Source organism: Canis lupus, chromosome 24 (assembly GCF_003254725.2).
Source record: "Canis lupus dingo isolate Sandy chromosome 24, ASM325472v2, whole genome shotgun sequence".
Classification (NCBI taxonomy): Eukaryota; Metazoa; Chordata; class Mammalia; order Carnivora; family Canidae; genus Canis; species Canis lupus.
This window is the reverse complement of record NC_064266.1, coordinates 20,691,306-20,715,910: the sequence shown is the minus strand read 5'-3', so window position 1 is coordinate 20,715,910 and position 24,605 is coordinate 20,691,306. Positions and strand designations below refer to the sequence as shown.

The 24,605-nt window shown below is 36.8% G+C and overlaps 1 protein-coding gene and 1 pseudogene across 1 annotated transcript; both read right to left on the bottom strand.

Moving 5' to 3' along the window:
* Positions 1–4,822: 4,822 nt before the first annotated feature.
* On the bottom strand, positions 4,823–8,559 carry LOC112673455 (lupus La protein-like; annotated as a pseudogene).
* Positions 8,560–13,783: 5,224 nt separating this feature from the next.
* DEFB128 (defensin beta 128) lies at positions 13,784–15,975 on the bottom strand. Its single transcript, XM_025469622.3, has 2 exons — positions 15,808–15,975; positions 13,784–14,155 (listed from the first exon to the last, which is right to left on the bottom strand). The coding sequence occupies exons 1-2, from the start codon at positions 15,968–15,970 to the stop codon at positions 13,920–13,922; spliced, it is 399 nt and encodes a 132-aa protein (XP_025325407.1). The 5' UTR covers positions 15,971–15,975; the 3' UTR covers positions 13,784–13,919.
* Between the last annotated feature and the right edge of the window lie 8,630 nt (positions 15,976–24,605).

Here is a 24,605-nt window from a genome sequence, read left to right as displayed (position 1 = left end):
ATTGCAATTTTCTTATTCAACTCATATTTTTTCTTTCATCATTTCTCCCATTTTGTTAAGGTTTTTAAACGTGTCAGCCTAAAAGAAATTGTAATATCTTCCTTTTCCCTTTTTTTTTTTTTAAAGATTTATTTATTCTTTCAGAGAGAGAGAGGCAGAGACACAGGCAGAGGGAGAAGCGGGCTCCATGCAGGGAGCCCGACACAGGACTCAATCGGGGTCTTCAGGTTCACGCCCTGGGCTGCGGGCAGCACTAAACCGCTGCGCCACCAGGGCTGCCCCTTCCTTTTCCTTTTAATGCCTATAAGATATGTAGTGATGTCTCCTTTTTCATTTCTGACATTGTTTATTTATATCTTTTTTCTTTGTAAGTCTCACTATTTACTTATTCCTTTGATTAGTCTTTACAAAAACCAAATTTTCTTTAATTTTTAGTCTAGTTTCCATTTCTTTAATATATTCATTAATGTTTTTATTTCCACTTTTTTTCAAACAATTTCACATGATATAAAATTCACTGTTTTAGATGTATAATGTATTATTTCTATTTTGTTGGTTTTAATATGCTCTTCTTTTTCTAACTTTAGGTGATGCTTATCTCTCTTAAGACTTTCTTCACTTCAAATATGAGTATTTTAAAGCTATAAATTTCCTTCTATACACAGCTCTAGCAGCGTCCCATAAATTTTTGGCATATAGTAATTCATTATCACGTTATGAACCTTCTCACTTTTCTTAGATGAGTACAATCTCAATGATATGAAGACAATGGAGGCAAATGGGGACCATGTGATTTTCTCAATTAATTATAAGTACATATACAGTATGATTACTTTGATGATATATAAACCAAATCAAACAACACAACCTGAAAACAAACAAAAAATATCATACACAGAAACTTTTACATACTTGTTTCTCATATGGTTTTTCTCAATAAGATCCTCTGCCTTGCCATGAGATTTTTGTGTGGCTTAAAACTGGCATTTACTTTTCATTTATATTGACCTCTGTTAAGATTCTTCTAGTCCTTAAAAAAAAAAAAAAAAAAAAAGGAAAAAAAATTCTTCTAGTCCTGTCTTTCCTAGATCAGCAAACTTTTAAAAATATTTTTGACTTATAAAAGTTTGCCAATTATCTCTATAATTTATTAATTTATCATTAAATGTCACCATCATTCCAAAAGTGAAGTTTTACCACCAAGAAATATGACATAGTAGGGGAAAAGGACAGATTTTTAACTAAATTCATTCAGATTTCTTAAAATCTCATTGCATTATTCTAGTTTTGTTCATTTCATTACAGACTGGCTCAAACTATATTATCCCAAGTACATTGGGACCCATCAATACACTCGAGAATTCAATACACCAGTTCTTAAATTCTTAAAATCAAAATTTGTATAATTACTGATAGTCTTCTGACATGTACCTATTCCATCATGCTTTATCTTCTATAATGACTCTCTGAGTCTGAATGTCCTTCCAGTTATTTTTTTTTTCTGTAGTTAGGTATGAAAGGTGTCTGTTTACTTGTCTCCTTAATAAGTAATGTGTATTGCATTCTTAATGGTTAGTGGTTTTGTCATTTATTTTATCTGCTTGTGACAGATGGACTCATGGTCTTTTCTTGAACTCTGATAATAATCCAATGCCCCATTTAAAAACCATAAGGTCAAATACACTCACCAGTTTTTGGATCATATTCATATTGTTATGATGTCTGTATTCCCCTAATTGTTTAATATCCGAAATATATAAGGAAATCATACAACTCAATAGGAGAAATTCAAACAACCCAATTTTAAAATGTGCAAAATACCTAGATGCATATTTTTCTCTTTTTTTTTTTAAGATTTTATTTATCTACTCATGAAAGACAGAGGAGGCAGAAACATAGGCATAGGGAGAAGCAAGATCTCCACAAGAAGCCAGATGCAGGACTTGATCCTGGATCCCAGGATCACCCTGAGCCAAAGGCAGGCACTCAACCACTCAGCCACCAGATGCCCCTGGATGCACATTTTTCCAAGGACATACAAATGGCCAACATGTACAAGAAAAGGTGCTAAACATCACTAATCATCAGGAAATACAAAGCAAAACTTTGATATGATGAGATATCATTTTACACCTGTTAGAATGGCTATCATCAAAAAGATAAGAGATATCAGGTGCTAGCAAAGATATGGTTAAAAAGGAAACCCTTGTGTAACTGTTGGTAGAGAGGCAAATTGGCATAGCCACTATGGAAAACAGTGTAGAAGGCTACTACTACGGAAGGTTCCTCAAAAAATTAAAAATAGGGACAGATGGTAGCAACACTTGTGATGAACATAGTATAATGTATAAACTTGATGGATCACTAAGTTGAACACTTGAAACTAATGTAACATTATGTGTCAACTACATTCAAATTAAAAAATAAGTGAATAAACTTGATAAAATATATATTATTTTATTATTATAAAAATAATAAAATAAAATGAAACAAATTTAAAAAGAACTACAATATGATCTAGCAATCCCACTTTTGGGTATATATTCAAAGGAAATTATAAAAATTATTTTAAAGAGGGACTCCTGGGTGACTCAGTGGTTGAGCATCTGCCTTTGACTCAGGGCATGATCCCAGAGTTCTAGGATTGAGTTCCACATTGGGCTTCCTGCAGGGAGCCTGCTTCTCCCTCTGCCTGTGTCTCTGCCTCTCTCTGTATGTCTCTCATGAATACGTAAGTACAATTTTTAAAATAATAATAATAATTTATAGTAATTGATTATTCATTGGATGTAGTGGAAATGAAGATGACTCCCTAGTTACATCCCACAGTGACATAAGAAATTGAGTGACAGGTATGCCTGAGTGGCTCAGTGGTTAAGCGTCTGCCTTTGGCTCAGGACGCGTGATCCTGGAGTCGTGGGATCAAGTCCCACATCAGGTTCCCTGCATGGAGCCTGCTTCTCCCTCTGCCTGTGTCTCTGCTTCTCTCTCTCTCTCTCTCGAATAAATAAATAAAATCTTTTAAAAAGAAAAAAAAAAGAAACTGAGTGACAGTAATGTCGTTTCCTGAAGGATAGTATGTGTCCTTGCGTTGTCTCATTATCACAACACCAGCTGCTGATTTAAGTCTATTAAATGAATTCTGGAAGCCATGGATTGAACGAGTGGTTTTAACAGTTTTAACAGTTGTGACACATAGAGTTGATAAGAAGTTCAGTGATCCTGACAATAACATCAAGCTGACAGCAGGATCCTACATTCGATGTATACAATAAGTCTGTTGAAATAAATAATAATAATTTGAAATAATATTGAAATAATAAATAAATCTTCCTTTATTTGACTATAGATGGTGCTGATCCTGCTTCCTTCAATACAGTCACCCAAGCCCACTGACCTTGCTACGGTTTTATGCCCCAATTCACTGTCACTTAAATCCTCTCTTAGAGGAAAAGGAGACTGTCTTCTCTATGCCTGGGAATGTAGTATGATCAGCGTTTAGATGGCTCTGAAGCTGAGATATTGCCCTAAGAAAAATATCGATTTTTTCCCCTTGAACTTGTAACCTAACAGCAGTGTCTCCCTTGTTTTCCTCGAAAAAGCAAGCACTGCAGGTTGTAACGCAGTGTCTCTTCACAATACACTTGTACCCTTTCTAGTGTTATCTTTAAGCCTAGGTCAATTACTCTGTTTCTGTCCCTGAAAATCTACTCTAGTTCCAACCACAAAAACGAAGAGGTTCTCTGCTCCTGAATTCTTATCTCAAAAATGTAATGGACAACTGTCCGGTTATTGGATTCTGAGCACTTTATTCAATATGATTCTTACTTGGGTTGAAGGAATGAGTCTGTGCATTCCAAAGTTGCTCCTAGGGTGCAGGCATGTGACCTGGGCGACTTATTATCAATAATAGTGTTATGAACATTTGTGTACAAGTATTTGTGTGATGGTATGTTTTCATTTCTCTTGCATATATAACTAGAAGTGCAATTGTCAGACCATATAGTAAATCTATGTTTAACACTTGAGGAACTGTCAGATTGTTTTCCAATATGGCTGCACCATTTTATATACCCACCAGCAGGATATGCAGGTTCCAAGTTCTCTACATCCATGCTAAAACTTGTTATTATCTGCCTTTCTGACTCTGGCTATTCTAGTGAGTATGAAATGGTATATCATTATGGTTTTGACTTGCATAAATCTGGTAACTAGTGATTTTGTACATTTCATTTCATTTGTTTACTGGTCATTTGCATATCTTTGGAGAAATATCTATCAGATCTTTTGTCCATTTTTTTTTTGCTTTTCATACAGTATATATATTTTATTACTTTGTACTAATACATTCTCATATTATAAAAGCAATTTAGTGAAAGAATCTTTCTTTTGATACTTGAATCATCTAAAATAACACAAATAGAACCGAACATTTTTTTTAAAATCTTCATCTGGGGGCACCTGGGTCACTCAGTCTGTTAAGTATCTGCCTTTGGTTCAGGTCATGATCCTGGGGTACTAGGATCAAGCCCCACATGGAGCTCCTGGCTCCTTGAGGAGCCTGCTTCTCCCTCTCCCTCTGCTGCTCCCCCTGCTTGTGCTCTCTGTCTAAAATAAATAAAATCTTTTTCTAATTAAATAAATAAAATAAAATCTTCATTTGGATAGCAACAACAAAAAAGACACATTAAACAACAAAAAAAGTCTTCCTTTCTTACAAGTGACACTGAAAGGAACCTAATTCAGTTTCCTTTTTAGAAGCCTCCAAAGACAACAGCAACTTAAAATCTAATTAAAATGAATATACAATTTGTTCCCTAAACTATTTGTCTCCAGCACCATTTTCAGTTTTCTGTTGTTTCAATGCAGGCTCTCCTTGTCTGTTTCTTCTCTTGTTCTTTTTCCATGTCCAGCTGCACCATTTTTATCACCTTTATAATCACAATCACATTTCACTTTCTTGCCCTGAAACTGAACTTTTCCTTTACCCATCCTAGGCAGCTTTATTTCCCTTTATTTTTCCTTTAAATCTGAGACCTTTAGACTTCCATTTGTTTAGGGATTCCTGTTGATTTACGACTTTTTAAAATGCTTCTTGTTCCATGACTTCCTTTTGTACTTCCCAGGTCACTTCTTTGTTCCTTTAAGTTACCATTATTTGCTTTCTTCACTCTTTAATTAAAGAGGATTACTCTGGGATGCCTGCATGGCTCAGCGGTTGAGCATCTGCCTTTGGCTCAGGGCGTGATCCTGAAGTTCCAGGATCAGGTCCTGCGTTGGGCTCCCTGCATGGAGCCTGCTTCTCCCTCTGCCTGTGTGTCTCTGCCTCTCTCTCTTTCTGTGTCTCTCATGAGTAAATAAGTAAAATCTTTTAAAATAAAGAAATAAATAGGATTACTCCCTCTTTTATTCCTCTAACAGTCTATCCATTTTATTTCACCATGATTTAAGAGAAAGACGTGCAGATCTTCTCTACAGGTCTGACCATCTAAGTTCCCTGAAAATTCCAGCAAGCATCCAATCTTTTCTGCTAGGACATCCATTTCAGCATTTTCTGCTAACTTTTGTTTTCTTCTTGCTCTTGTTTAGCATATCATTTAGCCTCCATTTCATTTTGCCTTCTTTCTTATTCTTCTTTTCCTCTTCTTTCTCCTCCATCTCCTCCACATCTTCCTCCTCCTCTCCTTCCCCCTTCTTTTTCCTCTTCTTTTTTCTAAAAGATTTTATTTGCGTATTTGAGAGAGAGCAAGAGCAAGAGAGATCACAGAGGGAGAAGGAGAAGGAGAAGCAGACTTGCCACTGAGTAGGGAGCCCAATGCAGGCTCAATCCGAGGACCCTGAGATCACATCAGAGCCAAACACAGATGCCTCACCGACCCAGCCGCCCAGACATCCCCTTCTCTTCTGCTGCTTCTGTTTCTTCTCCTTCTGAAGTATTCCTCCTTGAAAAGTATTATCAGGTCCCTGTCTTCTGGCCAGGGGTCTCGACAAACCTCTTAGACTCAATACTAACAAATATAGCATATATTGATCCCTTAAATACTCTATGCAATGTTCTTTCTATATGAATATTTAGTATTTGACCTTTATCTCTTACCATTCTTTTATATCAGTGAGTGTTGAATCCGTTTGGAAGTTTTTAATAAAAACAGATTTTTTTACACCATTTTTATACTCATCAGTCACTTCAGGGTGAGGTTTTCTTGGAGATCTGATCTTAGTTTTAGCTTCATTTATTTCTTTGAGTCTTACCTTTGATTTGATCAATGCTCCTGCTATACATTAAAGTTACATGGTTAGATGGTTAGATAAATTTTATCATTATCTTCAAAGGTAACCAAATAGAAGGAGAGATAAAGAGCTTCCAAGATAAGCAGAAACTGAAAGAATATGTGACCACCAAACCAGCTCTGCAAGAAATATTAAGGGGGACTCTGTAAAAGAAAGAGGAAGTCCAAGGAAACAATCCACAAAAACAGGGACTGAATAGGCATTATGATGACACTAAATTCATATCTTTCGATAGTAACTCTGAACATGAATGGGCTTAATGATCCCAACAAAAGAAGCAGGGTTTCAGACTGGATAAAAAAGCAAGACCCATCTATTTGCTGTCTACAAGAGACTCATTTTAGACCTAAGGACACCTACAGCCTGAAAATAAAAGGCTGGAGAACCATTTACCATTTAAATGGTCCTCAAAAGAAAGCAGGGGTAGTCATCCTCATATCAGATAAATTAAAGTTTATCCCAAAGACTGTAGTAAGAGATGAAGAGGGACACTATATCATACTTAAAGGATCTATCCAACAAGAGGACCTAACAATCATGAATATTTATGCCCTTAATGGGGAGCTGCCAAGTGTATCAATCAATTAATAACCAAAGTTAAGACATACTTAGATAATAATACACTTGTACTGGGAGACTTCAACATGGCGCTTTCTGAAAATGACAGATCTTCTCAGCACAACATCTCCAAAGAAACAAGAGCTTTAAATGATACACTGGACCAGATGGATTTCACAGATATTTACTGAACTTTGCATCTGAATGCAACTGAATACACATTCTTCTCAAGTGCACATGGAACTTTCTCCAGAACAGACCACATACTGGGTCACACATCAGGTCTTAACTGATACCAAAAGATTGAGATTATCCCCTGCATATTTTCAGACCATAATGCTTTGAAACTAGAACTCAATCACAAGAAGAAATTTGGAAGAAATTCAACACATGGAGGTTAAAAGACCATCTGCTAAAAGATTAAAGGGTCAACCAGGAAATTAGAGAAGAATTAAAAAGATTCATGGAAACTAATGAGAATGAAGATACAACTGTTCAAAATCTTTGGGATACAGCAAAAGCAGTCCTGAAAGGGAAATACATCGAAATACAAGCATCCATAAAAAAACTGGAAAGAACACAAATATAAAAGCTAACCTTGCACCTAAAGGAACTGGAGAAAGAACAGCAAATAAAATGTTCACCCAGCAGAAGAAAAGAGTTAATAAATATCCGGGCAGAACTCAATGAAATAGAGACCAGAACAACTGTGGAACAAATCAACAAAACCAGGAGTTGCTTCTCTGAAAGAATTAATAAGACAAGGATCCCTGGGTGGCGCAGCGGTTTGGCACCTGCCTTTGGCCCAAGTCGTGATCCTGAAGACCCGGGATCGAATCCCAAGTCGGGCTCCCAGTACATGGAGCCTGCTTCTCCCTCTGCCTGTGTCTCTGCTTCTCTCTCTCTGTGTGTGTGACTATCATAAATAAATAAAAATTTAAAAAAAATTAATAAGATAGATAAACCATTAGCCAGCCTTATTAAAAACAAAAGAGAACAGACTCAAATTAATAAAATCATGAATGAAAAAGGAGAGACCACCACCAATACCAAGGAAATACAAATGATTTTAAAAACTTATTATGAGCAGCTATATGCCAATAAATTAGGCAATCTAGAAGAAATGGACACATTTCTGGAAAATCACAAACTATCGAACCTGGAACAGGAAGAAATAGAAAATCTGAACAGGCCGATAACCAGGGAGGAAATTGGAGCAGTCATCAAAAACCTCCCAAGACACAAAAGTCCAGGGCCAGATGGCTTCCCTGGGGAATTCTATCAAACGTTTAAAGAAGAAACCATACCTATTCTACTAAAGCTGTTTGGAAAGATAGAAAGAGATGGAGTACTTCGAAACTCGTTCTATGAGGCATCACCTTAATTCCAAAACCAGACAAAGACCCCACCAAAAAGGAGAATCATAGGCCAATATCCCTGATGAACACAGATCTTTAAAGGTAACCAACCCTTATCTAGTTTGATCTGTGCCATTACAATTTTGTCAGGTGGCAAATTGAAGTCACCAAAATCATATTCAATTTGATAACAGTTTTGGCCTCCAGAGCAGCCATTTTTTTTATTATCACCATTTTAATCCACTGTGGCTATCTTTAAGGTCCCAGTCCACAGAGCCACAATCACTAATGGTAACAGCAGACTGCAATGTACACTACCTGCTGGCCTAACGTACATAAAGATGAGGACCATTTTCTGTCCTTTTTTAACAGGTCAGCTTTTTATTATTGACTTGCAATAGTTCTTTAAATACTCTAGATACAAGTCCCTTATCAGATATATGATTTGCAAAAATGTTCTTCCATTTTGTGGATTACCTTTAGACTTTCTTCATGGTGCCCTTTGAATCTCCAAAGTTTTTAATTTGGGTAATGTCCAATATTCACTGCATACACTTATTAACTTTTAAAAATAAAGATAGGTTTTGTGCACACTGAGTGATATTCTGTGTGTCTGCAAGTCAGTAGTTGCATGTTACTTAAAATATGCTTTTTGGGGGAAAGAGGGAGCTTTCTCAGCATGGCAATGCTTGTCATGCCACTATTCTTAACCAAAGAATACAGATACATTACTAAATTATATTTTACTACTTCAAACTGGTTAACTGTATTTTACTTTTTCTATACATTGTAATTCATTTTAATTTGTAGAAGTTACAGATAATTACCTTCCAACTTTTACCAGGTTGAAAGATACCAAAAAAATGCTTAAAAATAGCTCTCCTATCATTTCTGTGCTTCCATTTGACATAATATAGGGATTTTACATGTGCCTAAGTCTTACGTGACCTGATTCTTGGACTCAGGAAATATTGTTTAATGGTATCTGGGCTTTTCATACTTTTCTGACATGCACTATTTGGGAAGGGTTATTTAATGATAATTTAATTATTATCCCCTATAATTATTTTCCACTAGTTTGTGTTTTCTAATAATATTTATTGGGTATTTTTTGGAAAGCACCAAACGAGGGTAATGAGTATCTCATATTCCCAAGGACCATTGAGTAATTGAAGCCAAATTAGAACTTATCTATGAATACAAAATATCATCTAACGTTGCTTTGAACATGGCTTCCCTTCAGTACTTGAGTATCTCTAAAACTAGTTGTTGGGGAGCCTGGGTGGCTCAGTTGGTTAAGTGTCTGCCTTCAGCTCAGACTGTTATCTTGGGGTCCTGGGATTGAGCCCCCCATCGGGCTCCCTGCTTAGCAAGGAGTCTGCTTCTCCCTTTTCCTCTACCCCTCCCCCTGTTTGTGCACTCTCTCACTCTCACTGTCTCTCTTAAATAAATTAAATAAAATCTTTTTTAAAATAAATACAACTAGTTGTTGAAGTGGATCTGAATTTCTGTCACTGTCATTATCCTAGTCTTTCCTAATTAAGTATTACAAATGAGCAAACCCTCTATTTATAATTCTGTGCCTAAAAACTTGCCCTACCTACAATTTTCATGTCTTAGATATGAGATCATAGGAAACATGCCCACTCAAACCAACTTCAGAAAAGGAGGACCTATTATAAGAAATGTTAGTAATTACATGAGGCCTAAGGGACTAGAACTAGTAACTAGAAATCTCTCTCTCCCTCTCCCTCTCCCTCTCTCTCCCTCTCCCTCTCTCCCTCCCTCTTGCCATCCTTTTCTCACTCTTTCTCTCTTTTTCTCCATCTTTTCCTATTCATCAGTACACGGGGACCCAACCTGGAAATCCAAAGAAGTTCAATCTCTACTTATACATCTGGTCCCATCCACCCTGGTCCCAATTACTTGTAGCCAAAATAATAAGATTTTCTGGCCCTCTACTCTCTTTCCATCTTGCTGGGGCCCATTGAAATAGATTCCCAAAGAAAAGCTGAGCAAATTTTCTAAAAAGGTGTGAGTACGTATAAGAAATGACTAATATCTCTGGCACCTTTCATGAGCATTATCCAAGACCCCCAAAGAGATGGGTGGTCCCAGCTACTAGGATTTAATTGAAAAAAAATGTATCTGGAACATTCTGGCAATTTTCAAATGTTCTATGAATAAGATTTTGGAGAATGTTCTAAAACAGATCCAAGAAAAATAAGGTACCAATAATACTGCCTGTGCCAAAAAGGTACATAATAAAAATATAGGATTTCAATTTAACTTCCTATATAAAAATAAAATGGGCAAAAATACATGTGCCTAACAATACTAACCACATACACTCTTCTATGAGTATGAAGTGGATACAAATACATAATAGGGAAAAGTTAAAGCAAAGATTAGTTCTGCCCATTCAAAGCAGAATCTAAGGCTTGATTTATGTTTATTTCATTATACTTCTCTTTCCTGAGTCAGGCAACACTTCACTGGTTGTTCTGATACTAACTAAGCCAAATAGATTCTTGTACCTAATTAATCAATGGACTCATACAGAGTAGAGGACACATATAGATTAAAGACAATGGGCAAGACCTATCTTCATATCATAGTGACAAAATGGGCATTCCTTTAAAATGCCCTTGGTGATCCATAGTGATGGAAGACTGAAAAAGAGGAGCTTATGAAGTGCTGCAATAAAGAAAGGGCTTTCTAATGTGGGCTTCCTGAAAAACTCCACTGAGAATTAGAGTGAAATAGTCATACATTAGTTTTTCATGGTGAAATCAACAAAATAATTTCTAACTCTACAATTTAGTCTGGTCCTTATTTCCTATATACTTTTCCAGGATTCTCAAAAGCCACAACTACTAAAAAGAAGGTCTTTATAGCCTCTTAAAATGTTAACAAATCCATCTAAATATTTGTCTCTCTGTCCTCCCAGTAAAACAAGATGATGAGCTACACATGGAGGAATAAGTCTCATTGATTTCTTCAACTCAGATGAGCCAATTTTAGCTCCACAAAAGTTATTTATGACCTATACCTTAACCAAGTAACATCAGTGGATGGCACAACAAAATGCTCTGTTCTATTCATCTGGAGAGCATCATGACTTTACAAGATTTTATCTAGCTCGTGAGGAGCTTCTTAAAATATGTCTCTCTCAGGAACCCTGGGTGGCTCGGTGGTTTAGTGCCGCCTTCAGCCCAGGGTGCGATCCTGGAGTCTCGGGACCGAGTCCCACATCAGGCTCCCTGCATGAAGCCTGCTTCTCCCTCTGCCTCTGCCTCTCTCTCTTTCTCTCTCTCTCTCTGTGTCTCTCATGAATAAATAAATAAAATCTTTAAAAATAAAAAAAATTTTTAAATGTCTCTCTCATTTATAGGGCTTTAAATTTCACAATATTTTTATTTATTTATTTTCAGTTTTATTGAAGTATAATTGACTTACAAATTGTAAGATATTTAGCGGGTACATCATGGTGCTTTGATATATGCATATGTCATAAAAGCACTCCCGCCCCATCTAGTTAATTAACATATGCATCACCTCCCATATTTAGCTGGTGGTTTTGGTTTTGTTTTAGGGCTTTTTTGTGTGTGAAAACATTTAAGTTCTACTGTCCTAGCACATTTCGATTATACAATACAGTGTTCTCAACTATGGTCACTGCATTTCACATTAGATCCTCAGACTTCATTCACCTTGCAACTGAAAGCTTGTAAATTTCACACTATTAGCAAGCAAATTATTGAATATGTAATGTTTTCAAAGGTTCTAAGAGTAATATTGCCTAAAACTTGTGTCAACTTAATGTTCCGTTTGCTGCTAAAAAAAAGGAAATGGACCATACAACATTAAATAAGCTTCAAATGATGTACAGATAACCTCTACTTTTTTATAGTTTGCAGTTACACCACTTCACTTTTACAAAAAACCTACATTGTACCTGTTTCCACTAATGGCAAATATGAAAAAGATATTGTCTTTTGCATAAAATGGGCAAAAAGCAGGGACACCTTGGTGGCTCAGTGGTTGAGCGTGATCCTGGGTTCCTGGGATCTAGTCTCCCATCTGGCTCCCTGCAGGAAGCCTCCTTTTCCCTCTGCCTATGTCCCTGCCTCTCTCTGTGTGTTTTTCATGAATAAGTAAATAAAATCTTTTTTAAAAAGGAAAAAACAAAAATAGCACTCAATGTTTATTTTTTTATGTATATTTTTTATTGGAGTTCAATTTGCCAACATATAGTATAACACCCAGTGCTCATCCCATCAGGTGACCCCCTCAGTGCCCCTCACCCAGTCACCCCATCCCCCCACCCGCCTCCCCTTCCACCACCCCTTGTTCGTTTCCCAGATTTAGGAGTCTCTCATACGGGGAATATAAAAAATAGTGAAAGAGGGATCCCTGGGTGGCGCAGCGGTTTGGCGCCTGCCTTTGGCCCAGGGCGCGATCCTGGAGACCCAGGATCGAATCCCACATCAGGCTCCCGGTGCATGGAGCCTGCTTCTCCCTCTGCCTGTGTCTCTGCCTCTCTCTCTCTCTCTGTGTGACTATCATAAATTAAAAAAAAAAAAAAATAGTGAAAGGGATTATAGGGGAAAATAAGTGAGAAAAATCAAAGAGGGTGACAAAACATGAGTGATTCAGTTTGTTTTGCAGCAAACCATTACAGAGGCAGTAGGCATCCTGAGCAGTGAGAGTGGCCTCACCAAGCTCCTTCCCCAGGACCTACAATCAGCATCTCAGCACAAAGCTGTCATAGCTTTGAACTGTGTCTATGAGCATCTATGCTTTATCCTGATTTATTTTGCACATCCCTTAGCAAGATCTATCCTAAGGTATCAGAAAAGCCTGAGAAGTTATTTTTTGGGTCTGGAATACTCAAACAATTTTCCATATAAGTTAATGGCAATTGCTTCTTTACACCATTTTGGCCTATGGAAGTTCTCATAGAATCACTCTACTTTTGGATAGCAGGGGAAACCTGTATTGGAATTATTACTAGGTGTCATCACTGCCCATTAGAACTGGCCAATAGGGATCCCTGGGTGGCGCAGCGGTTTGGCGCCTGCCTTTGGCCCAGGGCGCGATCCTGGAGACCCGGGATCGAGTCCCACGTCAGGCTCCCGGTGCATGGAGCCTGCTTCTCCCTCTGCCTGTGTCTCTGCCTCATTCTCTCTCTCTCTCTGTGACTATCACAAATAAATAAAAAATTAAAAAAAAAAAAGAACTGGCCAATAATGTTATGAAAATGTTCTAATATCTTGCCTTCTTCTAATGAATTCTTGGTTATTAGCAAAACCCTTATTCACCCTACACATACAAAGTTGAGACATTCAGATCTGCTTAGACACAAGAAACTTCATTTATAAGAAGAGTTATACTTGAAATACTACAAAACTGCATAGAAAATGGAGGGGCTAACTTCCACCTCTACCAACACGTTCATTTCATCTCTGTATCACCCATCTTACCGTATATTATCCTACCAGTATAATGCCTGGAACATGATAACTATTCATTTATGGTTAAAGTGTTTAAAAATGAGTGAATACATTAATAAATCCAGAGAAAAGCATAAAATTTTATTATGTGGATAATCAAGTTCACAGAAGTAGATGAATCCCTTGTTCCAGGCTGTTGAAGGAGGTGGCACTTTTGATTTAGGAAGAGTGGAGACCAGTGAAGCAAGTGCTTGATTTATAGTTGGATTGTGAGAAGTGTGATGGTGGGTAAAATGACATAGTCTATCTTCCCCTTAGGCTGTGGTAAAGGGAGAGGTGACTCTGGGGCTTTTTGGTGTTTTTTGTTTTTGTCTTCATTAACACAACATAATTTCCCATTTAGACATGCCATTTCATATATTTCCCCCATTTCACATTTCTTCCGGCAGTAGCCTGTTATATTACTAAAGCATTTTCTGGGTCGTGCTGTATCTGTGCACAGAAAACAACATTGAACACAGATTAGTTCCTGAGGCAGAATAGAAGTAGTATATGCTTCCCAAAAGCTTTAGCCTTCTGTGATTCCAAAGTGAATCTTATGCTGATAAGAAGAAACTAAGAGCCTCCTCCTTGAAAATCATCCCAAATTAAGGATATCAAAACCCCAGGCTCCTAGCCAATACCCAGTTGGGTCTGAGAACATTGTAACTTACATGACAAAAACAAAGAGAGATCAATTCATGGTTATCAACCAAAACTATGTCCCGCCCCTGGACTCTGGCAAATCTGACTCTGTATTCCATGCTCCTAAGTCAGCACTCCCTCAGCCTTACCCTAGTCCAGTGTCCCCAAAGAGTACCAACTTGTCACCATGGCATTATTCAGAGCCAAGGTACCTTTTAAAAGTGTACCAGAGACAGGACTTTTTAAGACAGAAATTGTTTCACACTCACTGATATGAACAGCAGAAATCTCCCTTTGCCAAGACCTCATGGGTCTCAGCAATAAATGTTGCTGAGAACTTCCCTTATTCAGTTTCTAGGTCTTCATGACCATGCTCCTCCTGGCTCCTCTCTTTCTCTTTCTTTCTCTCTCTTTCCATCCTCCTTTACATCTCACATAAATATGTCGCCCAGGGATCAAGCTCAACTCTGTATGTACCCATCTCCTTAGAGATCCAAACTGTCACCTATTTGGAGTATTGCATTGAAGTCCTAAATCACCTGTTTCCAATTCTTTATGTGTCCCCATACACAAATTTGGACAAGCTCATGAAACAATGAGGGAAAACAAAGACATTTCCTCTCATGAAATTCAATCATGAAATTGGGTCATTATACTCAATTGACAGATGAGAAAACAGATTCAAAGGGAATAATTAAGGGAGCCCCTAGGTTGCTCAGTGGTTGAGCATCTGCCTTTGGCTCAGGATCCTGGGATCAAGTCCCACATCAGGCTCCCCACTGGGAGCTTGCTTCTCCCTCTGCCTATGTCTCTGCCTCTCTCTGTGTGTCTCTCATGAATAAATAAATAAAATCTTTTTTTTTAAGTGAGTGATTAGGGGTGCCTGGATGGCTCACTCAAGTGAGCATCCAACTCTTGGTTTCAGTTCAGGTCATGATCTCAGGGTCCTAGGCTGGAGCCCCATATTGGGCTCCACACTGAGTAGGGAGTCTTTTTAAGGATTCTCTCCCTTTCCCTCTGCCCCTCCCCACCTAAAATAAATAGTTTTTTAAAAGGGAATGATTAGTTCAGTTCATACAATCAACCTGTGATCAAGATATATTTTACCCTCACATCTACATGTTTCCAAAGATTGTGCTGTTCTTGTTACTTGTAAAGGCTGAAAATGAGTTTGAATAGAAAAACAGATGGTGAGGTTCCTGAGTGAAAACTATGTTTAACTTATAAAGATAATTCTAGATGATGGGTCCATGCCTACCTTTGGAGAGGACTTCTGAGAGTACAGCCCTGATGTCTTCTTACCTCTTACCTCCCCAAATGCTTTCTTATAAGATACAGACTCAAGGAGAGTGGGTACTTTTGAAGATATTGTCAAGATACCGACAATCTTGAAGGCCCTCGTCCCACTCCTACAGACAATAGTAGCTCCTAGGATTTCATGGTACATTTGTACAAGTTACCTGTTGGTACCTCAAATTGAAGAATAATGAGAACCAGAAACAGCTTCATGCTTACAGATTTCCCAAGAGAAATAGGCAGCACAATTTCCTTATCCAGTGATCTCTTGATAGAAATCACAGAGTTTTTCAAGATGAGACACGAGCTTTTCCATGCTATGAGCATTCTGAGTTCTCATTTTAACCCACATGGATGGACAGTAAATCCAAGTCCACCCCACCTTCATTCCCATATATGGAGTTTACAATCACAGAATGTTCCATCACCTCACACCTACTCTTCTTTATTCAGGATGAGAGCTCCCAGAAAGGAGGAATATTGATTTCTCCACTTGGGCCATCAGCCTAATTGGATCAAGGCTGGTTGGTCATGTGTTCTGGTTTGTGTGAGTCAGTCCTAGTTTATTCCTCTTGTTTCAATGTCCCATCAAGCTAACACCACCTTTTACTCACAAAAGTTACCCATTTGGAAGATTCATTAAATCATGAACTAATCAAGGCAGACATACATATCCAATAATAATTTTTTAATTTATGAAATTTCCAGAAAGTCATCTGGGAGTAAGATAGCTTTTAGGTTTGGCTAGGTAAATTGATATTATTTCAAAGTCTCCCATAAAGTCTTCCCCGGTACAGCTCAATTCTACAAATGAAGTCTTTCAAAAGATCATATCTCTTTAGCACAGTATCCAACTCATTATGAACTGGTCCCTGCTCACCTCTCCTAGGCATTTTACAGAACCACTTACGTTTCTGCCAAATTAGTATAGGTACCTTAAGCCAACTTGTTACTTCCATAACCTGTTTCTTTGCAAATTTAAATCATTTTTCAAATTTTTATCATGCTTTGCCAACCTGTCCAACAAATTTGCCCTGTTGAACTCCTAATATTCCTTCAAAATTAAGTTCAATCATCTCCATATCTATGAAAGTTTCACTTGACCCAACTAAATAGAGCTAAGAACACCCTTCTTTGTACCAACACTGTATCTTGTCCATATTTTTGTTGGCAGTCACAATATGTCATGTTCCAATTATTTGTTCTTCTGTAATAATCTATGAGTCCCTCAAAGGCAGGCCACTGGCTTCATTCAATTTGGAGTCCTTAGTGCACAGTACAAAACTCACACTATATCTTCAGTATGTAATTATATAATGAATGATTGTAAAGTACCAAATAAATTATTATTCCATAAAATACACCAAGGGTAGTAATAAAGTTAATTAAGACATTTCCTAAAGAATTCTGTTTACTATGTTTTACAATTTCTGGACACCAGAACTTTGAAGTTACAGTAATTAGGGCCCACCCAAGTATGTTTCTGAGACAGTACCTGGAAGAATTTTGGAATGTGTGAGGGCTGAATAAATATTTGTTGATGACGATTAAACTTGTATCACAACATAGGGTTCAGGTTAGGGCTAGGGTTACTAATGTTTTGTGTATAGCTTATTATGTTTGTCAATAACTGGAGTGAATTAAATTTGTCAAGGAGGAGGAAGTGTCAAATGCTACTGATATGTCAAGATATGGACTGAGAATCGATCAATAGCCCCACCAGATTTGCACTAGCCCTGCCAGTATCTCATTTGGGCTCAGCTCCATGATCTCTTACATGCACCTACTAGATGACAAACACATTTTGTACACATTAAGGCTTACTTTAAGCCTTACAAGAACATTTTGAAGTATGAAGCTAATACCTCTTTCAAATAGGAAAACTACAACTTAGGGAATTGGTAATATGCCCAATGTCATATAGCTAGTAAGGAATGAGCTAGGATCAACCCACATCTGCATAAAAACAAAGGCCTTAGCCATTGTGCTAACCTGCCTCTCCAGTTGCCTTCTTTGGGTCAATCTTTGGGAGACAAAGACAAAATATCCAAATATAAGATGTTGCTTTGATCACAAAATTTATTGTCATGTTTTTGGCTGGACATCCTCCTCCCACCCACCTCCTTATATCCTACTTACCACTCAGCAGCCTATGTTTAGAGAATTCATATTTCTGATTTCCAAAGGTGACATTGTTACATCCAGGAAGTAATACTATTTGTTTGCTTTAATAGATTCCTAAGCCTGTTTGTCAAGTCCTTATTATCAGAGAGACTTTCTGCAATCTTTGTGGGGCATAAGAAGCACACAGTCTCCTCATTTTCAAAGCCCTTTGTGGCTAAGTAATAGACTTCCCCTTGAGTAGGCTGGGGTGAAGAATTAAATGCTGCACTTTAGTCATGGTCATTAAAAAAAAAAATCACCCATCAACATTTGTTACTGCACCTCCCACTGTGACGCATAGTTGTACAAATTGGTTTTTATCAGTGATCTTTAAATGTGCTTCATTTCTTAGAAATATTCTCTGAATTCTACTTAAGATGTTATCTTCCCAAACTGTTGAGTAAGCTGAATCCAGGCAAGAAATAGGAAGACTAATTCCCTCTTATAAAGTCTGGAGGAGTCAAGCAAGATTCTTTTGTTGTCCTTTGTTTAGGGATGTGAGGAAGTTGAATTAACATTTCATGCTAGAAAAATTAGACACATAGATAAGCAAAAAGAAAAGAGACCACCCATAATCTTACCACTGTTAATATTCTAGTGTTTAGCCTTCTAAATATTTCACTCCAAAAGTAATTTGACAACTGTATAAGAAGTAAGATGAAACAAAGTAAGCTTGCTTGCTTTTCAGTCACTCAGTTTAAAATAAAGTTGCTAGTCAACATTCCCTGAGCACACATACAAATACACATACAAAGTCTACATTCACCCATCCAATTCAAGACACATGCCTATTGGCAAAACAGACATGACCCAAAAAAGAGAAACTACATTCAACTACCTTTAATAATCTACCATTATGCCTAAATATATATCACCAGATAGTTTCAGGAAAATAAACAATATAAAAGAAGAAATTAAATTAACAATAAGGATAAATGACCTCAAAGGAAATAAAGCTAATAATGAGGACAGAAGAGAATTATTAAAAATCATAAGAGTGAGAGATTTGACTACATAAAATGTATAATATCTTCATAACAAAATATATGCAGGAGAAGTTTCAAGGGGGTATAAGAGAAAGATAATCAGAGTAGAATAAAATTCATCACCGTATGATATACCATAAAAGGATTAATGTCCATAACATATAAGGAATGTTTAAAAATCAATAACAAAATGACAAATGAAAATGGGCAAAAAATATCATAGAAACAAAACATGTATGCACCTCTTGCAGAAGATTGATATAAATTTAGAAGCAGAATATTCATTTTAAGAAAATCTGCTTTTAATTTATAAACTGTCTCACAAAATAAACTTACTAAGATAATACTGAGGGACCCAACTGAGGTTGCAATTCGCTGTATATTACTGTTCCTTCTCATTCCACTGTACTCTTGAGACCTAAGTACACTAGGAATGTATCATATTTTATGAAATGTACATTTGGACCTTTTATGTGTGTGTTTGGACAATAATTGTAAAACACTACACAAAAAGTATACAAATGTCTCATGTGATAATTAGTATTGGCTCATAAACTGTATTTGCTTAAATACTAAAGATGTAAGTGCTTTAAGTAGCTTTAAATATGCCATTTAACTATTGTCCTCCTTTTTCCCCCAGAGCAACTAAAAGAAGTAAACGATGTCATGGTTTTATCATCTTGCTGCAGTATTTCAGATCATTTTATAAAATCAAAATGAATCTGAAGTTTTATTTGGTTTTGTTATTTTTTGATATTTAAATAATAGTATGAAAGGTAGATCTAAAATAGAAGAGATAGCACCTGCGGATTTGATGCAGCATTCTATAACATGCCAAAGTGAAGATTTTCTCCAGGTAAGGTGTATATCTGTGTGTAAGCCTACCCATGTCTGCCTGATTCTTCCAGTCTTTTATTGATGAAAATTGTCAGGTCAGAGGAATACAAGATAAAAGAAAAAGATCATATGTTAGTAATGATAAATAAATGATAATCTATAATTACGGAAACTGTTTTCATCAGAATGGCCTTCAAAACAGACCAGATCTCTAGTAATAATTAAGGACTGAAAAACTTAAAGTGATTTTTTTTTTTAAGTTCAAAGAGTATTAGATGGCTCGGATTGACTCTGATTCTGGTAGGACTTGAAGAGAAAGTCACATGCAGGTCCATGAGGATTAGGCAGCACCTAGGGATGGATGGCCCAAATATCCTTTTATTTTGAATTCTAGTTAAAGAAAACATGAAGAAACTCAATCTGTCAATCAACCAGTGACATGCCAGATACCTTCATGTTTCATATTCTATATATCTAAACTCAAGTTACCTCAACTAAATATTTCTCTTCTCCTCCCTCAATAATAGAAAATTGATGATAGTAAAAAGTTGTACAGATTTTCTTCAACTTATGATGAAGTTATATCCTGATAAACCCATTGTAAGCTGAAAATATCATAAATCAAAAATGCATTTGATACACCCAAACTACTAACATCATAGCTTAGCCTAGCTGACTTTAAATGTGCTCAGAACACCTATATCAACCTGCAGTTGGACAAATCATCTAACCCAAAGTCTATTTTATAATAAAGCATTGGATATCTCACATAGTTTGTTAAATACTGTACTGAAAGTGAAAAACAGAATGGTTGTAAGTGTATCAGTTGTTTCCCTTCATGGTCACATAGCTAACTGGGAGCTACAGCTCACTGCCACTACCCAGTATCAAGAGAGAGCATCATACTACATATCATTAGCCTTGGTAAAGATCACAATTCAAGGGGCATCTGGGTGGCTCTGTTGGTTAAGCGTCCAACTCTGGATTTTGGCTCCGGTCATGATCTCAGGGCTGTGAAATCAAGCCCCATCTCTGGCTCCAGGGTGGGTGTTGAGTCTGCTTTAAGAATCTTTCTCTCCCTCTCCTTCTGCCGCTCTTTCCTCCCAAAGATCACAATTCAAAATAAAAGTACAGGGATCCCTGGGTGGCGCAGTGGTTTAGTGCCTGCCTTTGGCCCAGGGTGCGATCCTGGAGACCCGGGATCGAATCCCACGTCGGGCTCCCGGTGCATGGAGCCTGCTTCTCCCTCTGCCTGTGTCTCTGCCTCTCTCTCTCTCTCTCTGTGACTATCATAAATAAATAAAAATTTTTAAAAAATTTCAAAATAAAAGTACAGTTTCTACTGAATATGTATTGCTTTTGCACCATTGTAAAGTCAAAAAAATCCTAAAACAAAATGTTGTAAGTCAGAAACCATCTGTATGTATAATTTTGAGTTCTAAAGATGGAAAAAATAATTGCATTAATAATATTTATGGTAGGAAGAATAATGGTCTCATAAAGACATCCACATTCTAATTCTCAGAAGCTGTAAATAAATGTTATGTGACAAGTGAGACATAGTTTTGTAGATGGAATTAAGGTTGCTAATCAGCTGACTGTAAAATAAGGAGATTACTTTGGATTATCTGGTGGGTCGCATGTGATAACAAGGATCATTTAAATGCAGAAGGGGGAGGTAGGAATCGGTGTCAAAAAATGATTTGATAATGCTACATGACTAGCTTTGAAGATAGAAGAAGAGGCCATGACCAAAGAATTCAATCCTCTAGAAGCTGGAAAAGACCAGGAAAGATTTTCCCTTAGATATAAACTCCAAAGGGGACATCTGCTTTTAGCCCACTAAGACCTATTTCAGACTAACTTAAGAACTATAAGATAGTATAGTTGTGTTTGTTTACGCCACTAAATTTGTTGTAATTTGTAACAGCAATAGGAAACTAAGACGATATTCAATGTCATGTCAACATGTCAGAGTCCCTCCAGTGATCTAGAACAATTCCATGATTCAGCCAAGTGAAGTAATAAAGCAGGTACTGTCAGAAAGGACACATTGCCAGCAAGCTTCCAAACCTGAAATGAGACTTGATTCACACAGGACAATTGGTATCTTCTAGCCAATTGGTATTTTTAGGCCAACTGACAGTTACAGAGGAAACTTGTGTTCCCAGAAGAAATTTATATACACCTTCAGATGTTCAGGAAAATGAGAAAAAGATATTTTTCTATCAAAATAATTTTAGTGTAAAATGTTATTTTGAAAACTCATCTATATAGAGAAAATTATGTATGTAGGTAATGGCTCAACAAAATACCTACTTCATCTAGATTTACTCCTGATTATTTTAGCTTTAAAAAAATGTTACAGATAATTATAAAATTTTTGGAGCAATAAAATTGATATATCTCGGAGAGCACATACAAACTTTCAGGTTAGTCAAAACTATGTTCTTAATCCATTCCCCTCATATCAGCCCAAGAGGCAACAGGAGATGTTAGGCATATTTTTCCCAGTTGAATACTCCATTCAAATTCCTGCAGCCCTTGCAAAACCCACAGCAGTCACGCTTTCTTTTCCCTTAATTCCATCATAAACCTCTTGAACTCCTAGCCCATTTTCACTGTCAAATTCAGATGCTTTGCATTTACAACGAGCCTTGCTGCGTAATGTATAGAATTGTTGAGTTGCTATATTATACACCTGAAACTAATATAACTCTGTATGTTGACTATACTGGAATTAAATTTTAAAACATACATACATACATGAGAAAGATAAAAATAAAAAATTCAGGTGGTTTGGATTCCAAGTACCACCTAGTGGCCAAAGCAAATCCTCTCACTAACTAATCAAGCATTCCACATTCCAAAACTTCAAGATAGCTCCTCAGAAACGATGAACAGGTTTCTATAATTGTTTTTGCATGGTCCATGGACATCTAGAGACTTTAAAACATTAACAAAATAATTTTGTGTTGCTTTTTAAATTTTATTTCATTTAAATTCAATTAATACATACCATATGATTAGTTTCAGAGGTAGAGTTCAGTGATTCATCACTTGTATATAACACCCAGTGCTCATTGCATCATGTGGCCTCCTTAATGTCCATCACTCAGTTACCCCATCCCCTCACCCCCCTCCCTGACAGCAACCCTCAATTTGTTTCCTTAGATAAGAGTCTCTTATGGTTTGTCTCCCTCTCTGATTTCATCTTATTTTCTTTTTCCCTCCCTTCTTCTATGATCCTCTGCTTTGTTTCTTAAATAATTTTCTAATATTAGGGAATATCTTTAAAAATTCAAAAGGAAGGGGTGCCTGGGTGGTTCAGTCCATTAAATGTCTGCCTTCAGTTTAGGTCATAATCCCGGAGTCTGCTTCTCCATCTCCCTCTGCCCCTCCCCTTCCATTCATGCTCTGTCTCTTACTTTCTCTCTCTCTCTCTCAAATAAATAAAATATTTTTTTAAAAAATTCAAAAAGGAACTATTTTAGTTTTACCCTGTGTTGGCAACTCTCAGCAAATGTATGTACACAATATCTCCTGAAATTAAAAATCATATAAAAGGAGAGGCAAGTTGTTCCAGCCACACCATTGACATACACATATCAAGCAAAATTATGTTAAGAGAAAGCTAGGGGCGCCTGGGTGGGCTCAGTCAGTTAAGCATACAACTCTTGATTTTAGCTCAGGTCATGATCTCAGGATGGTAAGATCCAGCCAGAGACAGGTCCCACCCTCAGCAGGGAATCTGCTTCTCTCCTTTTCCCTCTCTCTCTGTGCTTCTCACCCTCACCCCAGTTCATACACCCACTCTCTCTCTCTTTCTCAAATAAATAAATAAATCTTTTTAAGAAAAGAAAAAGAAAAATTAAATCTAAATTAAATCATCCTGGAGTGAATCTTTTTTTTAAGTTAGCTTTATTATACAAAATATATATCTTTAGTTAAAGCTAGATACTCTGATTCACACACATGTCACTGCCTTTAATATTGCTTTCTCAGATATGGGGTCAGGTCTCTTGATCTTTTTCTCTTTTTCTTTCTCTCTCTTTCTGATAGATGACATATTTTGTCAGAAGTTAAAACTGTGACAATGGAAGAAGCTATTTTGTATCTACTTCACAGAGACATAATATTTAATCACAAAAAAGTAACAGCGTTTCCTCTAAGATCAGGAAAAAGACAAGAGTGCCCACTCTCACCACTTATTCAACATAGTATTGGGAGTCCTGGCCAGAGCAATTAGGCAAGAAAAAGAAATAAAAGGTACCCTAGTGGGGAAGGAAAAAGTAAAACTGCCATTATTTGCATATAACAAATTGTCAGATATATAGAAAACTTTAAAGACGCCACCAAAAAAAAATAAAAATAAAAAATAAACAAATTCAGTAAAGTTAAAGGATACAAAATTAATACACAAAAGTCTATTGGATTCCTAAACACTAATAACAAATGTTCAGAAAGAGTAATTAAGGAAACAATCTCATTTACAATTGTATCAAAGGGAATAAAATATTCAGGAATAAATTTAAGCAAAAAGGTGAAAGATATGTACAGAGAAAACTAACTAAAGAGCACATAAATAAATGGAAAGATATTCTAAGCTCAAAGATCGGAAGAATAAATATTATTAAAATGTTCATACTGTCCAAAGCAATTTAGAGATTCAAGACCATTCCTATTAAAATCCTAATCAGGGACCTGGGTGGCTCAGTGGTTTAGCCGCCACCTTCGGTCTAGGGTGTGATCCTGGAGACCCGGGATCAAGTCCCGTGTTGGGCTCCCTGCATGGAGCCAGCATTCTCCCTCTGCCTGTGTTTCTGCCTCTCTCTCTGTGTCTCTCATGAATGAATAAATAGAATCTTTTTTAAAAATAATTAATTAATTAATTAAAATAAAATAAAATCCCAATCATATTTTTCATATATATTTCACAGAAACAGGATAACCCCAAAAATTGTAAAACCACAAAA